The 12,941-nt window shown below is 32.9% G+C and overlaps 1 protein-coding gene across 7 annotated transcripts in view; it reads right to left on the reverse strand.

The window, feature by feature from the left end:
- Positions 1–992: 992 nt before the first annotated feature.
- Positions 993–12,941, reverse strand: part of LOC123537491 (APOBEC1 complementation factor-like) — a 78,258-nt gene continuing 66,309 nt past the window's right edge. For 6 of the 7 annotated variants that reach the window (XM_053528168.1, XM_053528167.1, XM_053528166.1 and 3 more), the window contains one exon: positions 993–8,627. In XM_053528168.1, coding sequence (XP_053384143.1) covers positions 8,548–8,627 — 80 coding nt within the window. In that variant the 3' untranslated portion in view covers positions 993–8,547. The remainder of the gene's footprint in view (positions 8,628–12,941) is intronic. The other variant, XR_008368039.1, reaches the window with a different exon arrangement.

Raw genomic sequence — 12,941 nt, forward strand, 5'->3', positions numbered from 1 at the left:
TATAACATAATTGTTCAAATGGCGATGCTTCTTTAAAATCAGACAGCAGTTTCTGACAAGAATAAAGTTTCCACTATACACATAACCTATAGTGGAAAGGTGACTGTGCCCTCTGGCAGCCATGTCTTTGTGGAATCAGAATAATTTGAACAATCTTGATCAAGGATCACCAAAGGAACATTTTTGTTAAAACTATTATTTAATGTCCTGGTGTCAGAGACCCAGGAGGCATAGTGCTTTTAAGTATCAGTCCATTCATTAGATGGTAGACATCAACAGGAAGTGGACATGCATATATTATCAGGACTTTCATGTCAGATTAATTTTTCTGGAGTTACTGCCATTTTTTCCACTTTGGGAATATTTTATCTACATCAGAACATTGTGTATCTCCTGCAGTTTCGATCTAACTGAAATAAACTTCGTACACATCTTGTTGGGACTTTTGTTGGCCATTTTCTTTTTCTTTGAAATATTGCAATATCAGTGGATTGTGTACTCTACTGTTTCCATCCAACTGAAATGAAACTCGTATGAATCATCAATATGAAGTGAACATGCACATATTTTAAGAAGACTAAAGGACACCTACATAACTCTACCTTTTATTTTGTCAAAATCATGACCCTTTTAACTTAGAATTGGGGTCTTCCTCCACCACCAAAAACTGAAAGGTCGCTATATGACCTATAATTGTGTCAGTGTGACCTTAATCCCTCAACAAAAACAAAAAATAAGTCTGTGTTAAACAGATGGTGGGTTTAGGATTTTACTTGTTCTTCAGATTGAGGGCACCTAGATTTTACCTTGCTCCTCACTAGCAGAAAAAGTTCTAACAGTTGATCAATGATCACCAGTAGTGTTTAGACAGTAGTGTACACAAAGGAAGGAAGATAGGGACTTGTCTTACTTTGTACCTTGCTGTTGTTATAAGGCACCCCTTCCATTTCTACAATTTACTCAAGTGGCAAAACATAAAAAAGATACATACAGAATGAGCAACAGTTTTATTGTGAAGTTATATGAAACCTTTCCAGTTTCACTTCATTAACAAGTTGTAACTGAACATGTAGAACAAGCTATAAAATTGCAATCTTAACTATGGGTAACTTAAAAGCTAACTCGGAACTATCATATATGCTATGCTGTATAATGGCTAAAATCTACACACCCGACCATCCTGTATAAAATAAACACTATTACATTATTATTTACTGCAAAGCAATTCTTTATCTTCTGTTACTAATTTATTACCATTAATTGTAAGTAGTAAGGTTTTTTCACTAACAACACTATATTTGAATCATAAGTAAAATATTATTATTTATGCTTCGTCTGTTAGTCCCTCTTTCAATTTTTTTGTAAATAAAAACATTTGTAAAATGAGCTGTATTGTTAGTCAGACTTGTCATATATTAAAGATCAGATGATAACTTTAGTTCGATTTTTATACAGGTAGTCATTGGTCAAGACCAGCTTGTACATTCAAAATTCCTATCACAGCTTTTTTCTCCCCCTGATACTGCCATTGTTACAACTCCATTCACTAATGCTTACAGATTATCTCCCCCTGGTTCTGCTTATTATACACAGATTACCTCTCCTTGATTCTACCCCTTTCAAAACTTTAGAACAGTCTACTTTTCAACTTAATTGCATTTTATTTTACACTGTTTTTTCTGGCAAACATGTTCAGGGCCACAAAACTATCATGAGGTGTAGTAATCAATCTAAACAAAGTCTACAGTGGCAGACCACAGACACCACTTGCTAAATAACCATTTGCATGCAGCCATTTCTCAATTTAAATAACTAAATAACAACCCGATTGTCTTGGTTGTTCACAACTGTAAATAAAAAAAATCCACAAAAAGGCTGAAATAACTCTTAAAAAGGTATCCCTGACATTTTAAAATACTTTGTATATGACAAAAAAAAAACATGCAATAAAACTTATCACAACATTCGTTAGCATGTCCAACACCTTCCAACATAATTTGACATGCGTGTTCTTGCAATAGATAATACTACACAATAAAAATGGCATGTGCAATTTTTTTTAATGCTATATGTACTTTCAAAAGCATAAACACATTTTACAATGGTTGGTAATTTTAATTACTGAGACAACAAAATTTGGTTTCCATATCTATCAGAAAAGATAAATTTGATAAATTCATAAGGCAAATTCATTTATATTTGCAGGGGACTATGGTAACTGTGTTATGGTTTCCTTGTTTAAGTGGACCCATGATAATCAATCTCCAATTACCTCAAACACTTAAAATTCTGGACAATTTCCAATTTAACTCGTCTTTAAAAACTCATTTCCCTATTAGCTAGCAGTTTAAATTAACAAATTTTATGTCATCAAACTAAATGGTAAAATAATTTGGAAGATGTTAAACATGCATAATGAACTTCTTATGCAATATACTAAAAACTCATATATAAACTGATGTATGAGACTATAAAAGTAATTCAAACATGCAGGAATAGTCTAAGATTTTTACTGCTAATATAATGGATTTCTTAGAAAAAGTTTTAGACTTTTTGTTCATATTACTTTCATCATTTCTGTAACTGTTTTAAGATTCTTTACATTTTCAGTTAAAGTTTGGTTTTCCAATTCACAAATTTATATCAATTTTTGTTTACGACACATAATTTTCCCTAATAACTTCATGCATAAAATAAATAAATAATTGCAGAATAGCACCATAAAATATGCACCATAAAGAAAAAAAAATTGTATCATTCAGACCTTGAGCAACACACCTATTAAAATTTACTTTTAATGTTAACAAGTTTCTTACCAGTACTTTTGTTTTATCTGTTATAACACTCTCTGTGTGAATAATTCTCTGAATTTGCAGCTTAACTAGTGCAAGTGCAATGCCCTAAAAAGCAAAACTTAAAAACTGCACTATATTCTAAAAAAAAGATAAACACTTTAATACTTTAGTAAACTAAAACGAATGACATGCAGTCAAATTTTCATCAGCATTGTAACACATGCAAGAGTAAAAGTGAAACTCAACAATGATTAAAAGGATTTCAGAGGCAACTTGTAGCAGCTCAAATTTAATTTAAAGAAAGGGGACACCAGTGTATCACTTAAAAGTTTATACCACTAAGTTTGGTGTATACAACCATTAGCATTTTGCGACTTGGGGGGAGGGGGTAAGAACATGAACTGCATTCTGTCAACATAAATATTACAGTTAAAATCTCAGCGCTTGTAAGGAGGCTGCCTAAGTCTCTAACAAAATGATTATTACTGTACAGCAGCATCATGTGATTATGATATATATGCGATTGTCATATATTTATGTAGGAATGCGATTATGTTTTATGATTGTCATAAACATGTGATTTTTTTTTTATTTCATTTTTCGAAGAGAAAAAAAAGTAAACCATAATTCATATTCTAAATGTGATTAAACATTATCCATGTGATTAATAAGTGATTCATGTGATTATTTAAATGATTTACACTTTTCTATGCGATTTACTAACTTTGATTAATACCTTTACTATCAAACATCATGTGATTATTTAAATGATTTACACTTTTCTATGCGATTTACTAACTTTGATTAATACCTTTACTATCAAACATCATGTGATTATTTAAATGATTTACACTTTTCTATGCGATTTACTAACTTTGATTAATACCTTTACTATCAAACATCATGTGATTATTTAAATGATTTACACTTTTCTATGCGATTTACTAACTTTGATTAATACATTTACTATCAGACAAGATTAATACTAAACTACTTGGATATATATTATGATTCGTAAATAGTTAAAGAGGGTACAAGTTATAGTTTGTAGAATTCTTTGGATTCTGATTATTTCTATCATTCTAAGACAAAACGTAAAGCTTATTAAATCATATTTACAAACAGAAGTACCATAACTGATCTCAACTGTGCAGTTGTAAGAGCATTGATGGACTGGCTCTTAATTTTGCTAAAAAATAATTTAGCAGAGACTGGTTACTTTTATTAACTGATTCATTTTTATAAGGAATTATTTCAATAAACTCTACACCTTTGACCAAATATTATGGCCTCAAATTATTTGAGTCTTTTGGAGTTTTCCCCCCTACCTGGGTATGCATAATTAACATGTTTTCTTGGAAATATTGTAATCTTGAGTTATAACTCCCTGCAATTCACAACCTAATGTATGGCACAAAAATAAAACATTATTTGAAATAATAAAAACCCTCACCAATTTATAATAACAAAAAAGAAAGAAAATACCTTACTCTTAATATGACATGCTTTAAAATCGTATAAAAAAGGAATTAATACTAAAATCTAATAAAATCTAGAAAGACATCTCCATAAAATAAAACAAAGTTCAATAAATGAAAACAAAATTTAAATCATTTCTGGAAACTGTTTTTCTTCATTAAATAATAATCCCAACCCAAAAGTTACCCAAAGATACATGGAGATGCCTTTTAAGCACATTTAAAATATCAATGTTAATCAATAGAAAAATACTACATAAAATCAAGTGCAAAAATCAAAATGGCAAGAGTTACTTAAGATAGCTCTAACATAATCAATGTCCCACACTACCCTAAATTAAACCTGTATTATATAATAACTGTTCACACAAGTATGTCTAAAGATATCACTATGGGTGAATCATACCCCAACAACTAAAAGGCCTGTTGAAAAGGTTATAGTCTTGTTTAAAAAGTTAAGCTGTAACTTATTCCTTAAAAATTCAGCCTATCAGACATCCCTTCATTTCTAGCAAACTTTTATCCCGACAAAAGTGAGAAGATCATTGTATCATGATACATCAGATTACCTTCAGTGGATTAAACGTTCAATGTTCAAAAGTGTGAAAAGTAAAAGAAGGGAGACAATTGTTTAAATAACTAAGATAGTTTTGGCTCTTGTACCTTGTTGCCATCAGTAACTGTCTACAACTGAATGTCTTGAATATTTTGGGATGGAAGAATGGATAGACAAATGAGACAAAGTGATTCAAACATACTACATCCCTACAAATGTGTATGGCAATTGGGATAACAATTCTCTTGGAATATCAAATTAAAAACTGACTAGCTCTGTCCTATTTTTTTAAAAATCAATTCTCAAATTGAAATATAAATCATCAGATTGGCGAATGCCCTTAAAATGTAGAACTTCCTGTTTCCGAAAGAACATCAAAATGACTTGGAATGTCCTTTGGGGACTGTATCCACTTACCAGCCAAAATCACATTTTTGATTAAGGCTAAATACACAAACTAAACATGGGGTCCAGCAAGAAAGCCACATCAATAAAGGCAATGCCAAAATACACACAATCAAAGGAAAGCAATCACTCCGTATTTCCTAAATTTAACTTTGAAACAAAAATTGAGGGAAAGAACTAGACATGATATTCACTACATTAACTGACAAAATTTTAGCTCTACATGATACCAAAACCATTAAAGTAATTTGCAAAGTTCTAACTTTTTCCATTAAAAATTTCATTTTCTACAATCAACTTCTTTAATTTACCATGATTAAACATCCTACACTGGAAAGCCTTTAAGCAATCTACACTGCTTAAAACATTCAATAAAGCATTATTCTTACATGTTCTTGAGCAATTTAAAACCTTATTGCAGAGTATGGTGTAAAACAAAAGTAAAGTACAACATGTGTAAAATTTTGCTGCTAAAAACTGCAGCACAATCTCATATTTGTCTAACATCATCTAGTAACTTCTAGACTTTGTTTCTCTGTAAAATATCTGGTACCCTTCCCTACTTGCTTCTCTGTTTGGTACCCAGTTCTACCTGGTTCTTTCCTAGATTTGCTTCATTAAAACACATGGTTCTTTTCTTGACCTCCAGCAGTGCCCATCTTTATTAGCTTCTCTAAAACACAACAATGTCATGTGTAACTTTTCTTTTTAAGAAACAAGTTATTCTTCTAAAAGAAAATTTTCTAGAAATAAACATATCATAATCCTTGAATTGGCTAGAGTTTGGATTTAGAAATAATTTTTTTAATTTTTTCCAACTCGTGAGTCAAACATGTAATTAAGCTAAATCGTTTTGCATAGAGTAATTTTGTATACAATCCATGCATGTGAATTAATTACACAAGCAAATGCATCCACACCCCTAAAAATTGTACATGTCTTAATGAAGCAAATCTACTTATATTATGACATCTATATCCCTTCCTTAATCCTGGGACAAACTTCTTTAGAGAAATGACATAACGTTTTGCAATCATACTCATGATGAGTGAAATCTCTTTAAAAAGGACAGCAAAAAATTCATGACCATTATCTATGACAACAATTAACATCTCATGTCTGAAACTAGAGCAAACATGAAATACAGCCACAAAATGTAACTTAGATATACAGCAAGACTTGTCCTAAAGACACTTCTGAATAAAGATGAGCTGGCTCTTCAGACCACTGTTAAAATTTCTGCTGTAAATATCTGAAGTATATCCAACTTTTATATGGAGACAAATAATGGCAAAGTTTGGATTCTCCTAAGCTACAGGTTTGATCGAACACTGTATGATTACTATATAGCCATGATTTTGCCTTTAAATGATGCACATAGCTTATTTAACACAAAATAACAAAGGACTTCAAAAGGATTCAAAGCCATTGGATAATTAACATATATGTTAATTATTTATGCAAGTCATGCAACTCTCAACAAGAGGGAAACTCTTTAAATCTTAAATTATATCAGAGAGACCGAGAGAAAATACACATCCGAATATGTTTGTAAAAATTATGTCATAACTCTTTACTTTGGCACAAACGTTGGTAAATCCAATCAGTCTTAAATCAGGTTTTCTATCAAAGATAGAAAAGAAAAATAACTCTTGCATTTAGATTCATTGTGCAAAAAAATAAAAGTACAAAGTAAAATAGCATAAAATGACGTGCAACATAAATAACAGTAAATAAGATCCAACAAATGACAAAAAAGATGCTTAAAACTGATAAGCAAAATACATATTTAATAGAAAAAAGAAAACAATAAAATGGGGGACTATATGTAAAGCACTCTGTGCTATTTTTCTTACAGAACTAGGCTTTCTAATAAACCAAATATCTGAAATCCTACTACACTCAATGGCAAAATAGAAACCATTACTTTGAAAATTGATTCATCAGCTAAACTTGTGAAATTGATGCAACTTACTAGTCAATCTGGTTTGAATTATTCTCTACATATTTATACATAAATCTAAAAATACTGGTACTTACAGAGGTACATCACTGGTTGTCACCTCAATACAGAACTGTTAACTGTACATACATAGAGAAGGTAACAACATATTTACACACCGAAGTGGAAAATATTTCATTTTATAAAATAGTAGCACTTCCAGGGTCTTAATTTCAACAATTAAAGCTAGTAATCCTAATAATTCATGTTTTTCTTAGACAAATTGATCATGATAGGGTCTGGGCTGTTCAAACAAACCTAACTCTATACAGTGACACATTTTGGGAACTATTGGGAAATGTGCCTTAAAACAAAAAAAAAAAGCCGATTTCTAGTCTCAGTACATACTCCCTTGCCATTGAGTGTTTACATGCACAACTTACAACATAAAAAAAATAAAATACACTGATCTAATACTACATAAAACATAAACATGAAGAATACTGTATAAAAATTCTGTTCCATTTTCCTCCATGATAACAGTAAACTCACATCTTTTACTGTGAAGTATTTCATTTCATGCTGTTGTTTCCTCACACAACCATACATGATGCAAAACTTGTGTTCACTCCAGTCTCATTTTATAGAAATGTTTGGAACAAGTATTCCACTTGAGTCAAAGGCTTGTTTAATAACCGATATTGCAAAAAAAAATGAATAGAAAAAATCTACACAAAACAAAATTTACAACCCAAGGTTTCACATTAGTTCTTTGTGACATTTCTGCTGAATAAAAATCTAGTGTAAAAACAAAAACAGCAACAGCAAATAAAATTTACAACCTTGTAGTCAATATCCTTCTTTTTCTTTAGACAATCGTGAGCAAACACAGAAACATGGTAGTCATGGTAATATTGCTGGCATTTGTAAAACACAATTCCAACTGCACAAAGTCTTTCTGCATTTAGAAAAGGTGCGTCAGAAGAAATCACACATGAATAATGAAAAGCATAAGATTTTCTGTACTCAAAATAAAAGGATAACTTCTTGTTCATTTTAATTATTCTCTCTATAGTCTGTATATAACTTAACCTAGTGCAATAACAGAATACTTTTCAAAAAAAACTTTAAAACTTATGGAATGTAAGCTTTCTCCATATATTATGTAAACTTCTAAGACAAAATAGGATATATATTATGATATAAATAAGTTTCTCCTTAAAACTAGTTTCTTCATAATAAGTAACAGTTTATAAATATCACAGCTACATTAAAAACACAACACTCCCCAAAATCTCCAGTCAAATCTATCCAAACATCTTCTATTCGTTGACATCTTAATGAGGTCTTTTCAGTAATCCATCCTTCAGGTTAATACTGCGATACTGTCTGTATGCTGGTCACTGGGGGTGGTGGACCATAACCAGGTGCATGGAAAAATTGCTCTGCAACTGAAATCAATATGGAGAATATAGGATACACTTTGAAATCTTGAGACCTCATTTTCAGTCCTTTAAGATTATTTCAATGATATGAAAACCATATATGGTAATTCAGTTTATCAAAAATATATATAAACAAGAGCTGTTTCCATAGGATGACACATGCCCCCGTTGGCACTTTGAATGAATAGTTATGGCCGATGTTAGAGTTTAGGACCTTTGACCCAGGGAGCTGGGTCTTGCGCGTGACATGTCGTCTTACTGTGTCAAACATTCATGCGTAGTTATTTTAAAATCCATGCATGAATGACAAAGATAAGGACCGGACACACCCATCAATGCACTATCATGAAAAATGTCCTTTAACGTCTTAGTGTGACCTTGACCTTTGAGCTACGGACCTGGGTTTTGCGTGCGATACATCGTCTTACTGTGGTACACATTCATGCCAAGTTATTTGAAAATCCATCCATAGATGACAAAGATATGGACCGGACACGCCCATCAATGCACTATCCTTTAACGTCTAAGTGTGACCTTGACCTCTGAGCTACGGACCTGGGTCTTGCGCGCGACACGTCGTCTTACTGTGGTACACATTCATGCCAAGTTATTTGAAAATCCATCCATCGATGACAAAGATATGGACCGGACACGAAAATTGCGGACAGACTGACAGACCGACAGACGGTTCAAAAACTATATGCCTCCCTTCGGGGGCATAAAAAATACTGATATGATATGTTATGTTACATGTAAGAAAAATAATCTGTTCTGAAAAACATCACCCTCCAAAAATGCTCCCATGAAAATACCCATTTAGCAATTACGCCTATGTAGACATTTTCTCAATCAATAAAACTAAAACTTGGAAAGTCACAACGTAAATGGTCTAGATCTTTTCTCAATACAAGAAGCAATAAAAATAAGCCAAATCTATAACTGCCACATCTCATAATGACTCATTATACCAGATTTCATCAACAGCATTTGGACTACTTCACATGTAACACTGAGTAGTCACTTCCTGTTGGTGTAACCAGTTCTTTACAACAAGGCCCATTTAACAAGGCCCAAATGGGCCTAAGTCACTCACCTAAAGAGGACCTTAACAATCTGACCCTTAAAGGAGCCAAACACCCAAAACTGAACAAATTCATGAGAGGACCTTATAATGATGCTACAGACCAGGTTTGATGAAGATCTATAGACTGGTTCATGATAAGTAGTCATTAAAAGGTATTTTAACTTCTCTGATGAAGATCCTTCTTGCGGTTCATTTGAACTCGTCATTTAAAGGTATTTCTAATTTTGGGAGAGGACCATATGATGATGCTACAGGCCAAGTTTGATGAAAATACATCACGCGTTTCATGAGAAGAAGTTGTTTAAAGGTAATTTTAATTTTGGCTCTAGAGGCCACTGAAAGGGGCCAGATGCCCCCGATTTGAACAAAATTGGGAGAGGACCTTATAATGATGCTACAGACCAGGTTTGACAGAAATCCTTCAAGCAGTTCATGAGAAGTTTAATTTTTCTAATTTTGGCTCTAGCAGCCCCAAAAAGGGGCCAAGTGCCACCCTTTGAACAAAATTGGGATAGGATCTTATAATGATGCTACTGACCAACTTTGATGAAGATCCATCAAGCGGTTCAGGAGAAGAAGTTTTCTAAAGGTTTTTCTATTTTCAGCTCTGGCGGCCCCTAAAAGGGGCCAAGGTGAACCATTTGAACAAACTTAATAGGGAATTGATCATACTGATTGACTGATCCTTCTACGGTAACATGCGATATACCGAATGAGATATATACTATCGAATTAAAAAATGTGTATTTCCCACACATGCACAGACCTCTTGACTTCGGATTTTTGGAAGAATATGCTTTTTCCTTATGCCTAATAAGCGTTCACATAACTTGTCCGAACTGCAACGTCTTCATACATGTGATAAGTTCAGAATCCCAAAACTGGAGGTTTGCCATTTTTCAGCTGGAGTTGGGGTCTCAAAACTGGAGGTTTTTTATCGACATAAATTAAGCGCGCGGACACATAACTTAGAGGCAAAATCCAACATTTTTGGCCACACAATAATGTATATAAGACTACACCAGAAGAAACAATCATCATAACTCTTGATTTGAATTTCATTTTTTTGTTAAAGTTTTATATAATGTCTAATATCTCTGATACATACAAAGCTATTGCCTATTATGCCCCTTTTACTGGCAAAGCTTTAATTCAGAGTCAATCACTGAGAAAAGTCGAGCATGCTATCTTACAGAAGCTCCCTCTTGTTCTAACTTTAAAACTTTCTTAACAGATTAAATTTGTAGAAACAAAGTCTCAATTTAGGTCTGAAATGAAGGTGAACATGCATTAACATTATTCTACTCGAGGACTTAAAAAAAAAACGAAGCTCTAAATTGGTCTGAACACAACACATAAATTATGTAAATTCCTTACCCCACCCACTTTCGTATAAAAAATACTGATGATTTTGACATGAAAAATAGAAAACAGAAATGCATCCACATGTATTTACCCTTACCAAAATAATGTAGATTGATGTTATCAAATAAATGAGTGTGTGTTTTCATCCAGTTTTCAATGAAATAAGTCCGATTTATTAGCAAATTAACTTGGTAAACATTGGAAGAAAATGGCGTAACTCCGTAAGGGGAAATAACACTCCTGTTCTAAAAATAGTAATGGGTTGGTTTTTCCAACAGTTACATGTATTTATGTGATTTTATTACCGAGCAAAATTTTTCTTTGAATAATCAAAATTCATTTCAGTTGGGAATTATTTCTTATGACTGGGAGTTTTTTGCTTCAAATTGGTAAAAAATGGAGCTTAATTGGCATTGAGAATGGGCAGATATTCGACCCCGTGAGACAGTAGAAAAAGGCCCTGCTTGTCTAATCCCTTATCAAAACAAACAATTAATAATTCACCTGTGAAAAACAACTCTTTCCTCCAGCTACATGTGTGTCAAACATGTATAATACACAACAGTCGGTGACACTTTGATTTACTGTGTAAACATGTTTGGCACTCCTCGGTAATTATCAACCCAGTCATGATACTGATTGTTATTTTTTGAAAAGCGGGAGAAATATGGTTTTGGTCGGGAGACGGGAGGCAAGGTGAAAAAGTCGGGATTTTGACCCTCCCGCGCGGGAGATCACATGTATGAACGTCTTTCATATCAGTATAAATATGGGTATATGGTATGTGGTATATATACAAGTAGTGTGCACTTGTAAATAAAAGCACCTAGTGAGCACAGTTCATATAAATAAATATACCTATCCAAGAGGTGGAAATTACATGTCATAAAATACAATATGGGCAGTGTTGTTTTCATTCCAAAATCTACCTTTAAACTGATAGGGAATCGATCCTACGTGTAGTGACAAAAATCAGGATCAATCCCTCTACGGTAACATGTGATATACCAAATGAGATATTTACTATCAAATTAAAAAATGTGTCCTTCCATGCTGTCATTAGACAGTAAATCTTTTCAAATGTTATGGGATGAGTTGAAATCAGATCGACTGAGGCGCTGCCTTATTTCATATTAGAGATCCATGCCAGGATGCTACTGAGCAAATTTGGTATAATTCTGAGCAGTAGTTTCAGAGAAGAAGTAAAAAATGTTGCCGCAGGACGACAGATGTTGGACGCCGGAATATCCGCCTATACTAATAGCTCACCCAGGGTTCATACAGCCAAGTTGACAAAATTTTCAAGTACTTTTCATGGACATAGCTTAAATTTTCAAGGGCTATCCTACTTCGACAAATGAAAGAAAAAGTCAATATATAGTTGGGAATTGCAACTACATATGGAAGAATTCTTACAACAGAACACCAGTATGCCTAGAAAAAAGCATAGATAACCAAGTAGACCTATCTAAATCGAATTATTTGAGAATGGATCTATAAGCTTTTTGTAGGAATTCAGCTTAGCATCTGACATCAATGCACAATACAATTTCATTTCTCGCAACATCAGTCAATTTTTTAATCATTCACTTCAAATTAGGTACTTCTTTCTTAAAGAATTCAGCTAAATCTCATCAATGAGCCAATGTCTATTATTTTGTTCAAATGTTTGCACATCGCTTTGTGCCGGTTTTCGTGGTCCACCAACTACGGATACATTAACAACCATTTTTCATTTAAAACAGCTGTTTTTCGTCGCCGTTTCCCATGTTTTTTACATTGGAAACAACGAAATATGGTGCGCATAATAATCACACTTCATGAATATCTTAACTTAAACGTTTCATACTCAATACAATTAATATGTCGTA

The sequence above is a fragment of the Mercenaria mercenaria genome, chromosome 17, assembly GCF_021730395.1.
Source record: "Mercenaria mercenaria strain notata chromosome 17, MADL_Memer_1, whole genome shotgun sequence".
Taxonomy (NCBI): domain Eukaryota; kingdom Metazoa; phylum Mollusca; class Bivalvia; order Venerida; family Veneridae; genus Mercenaria; species Mercenaria mercenaria.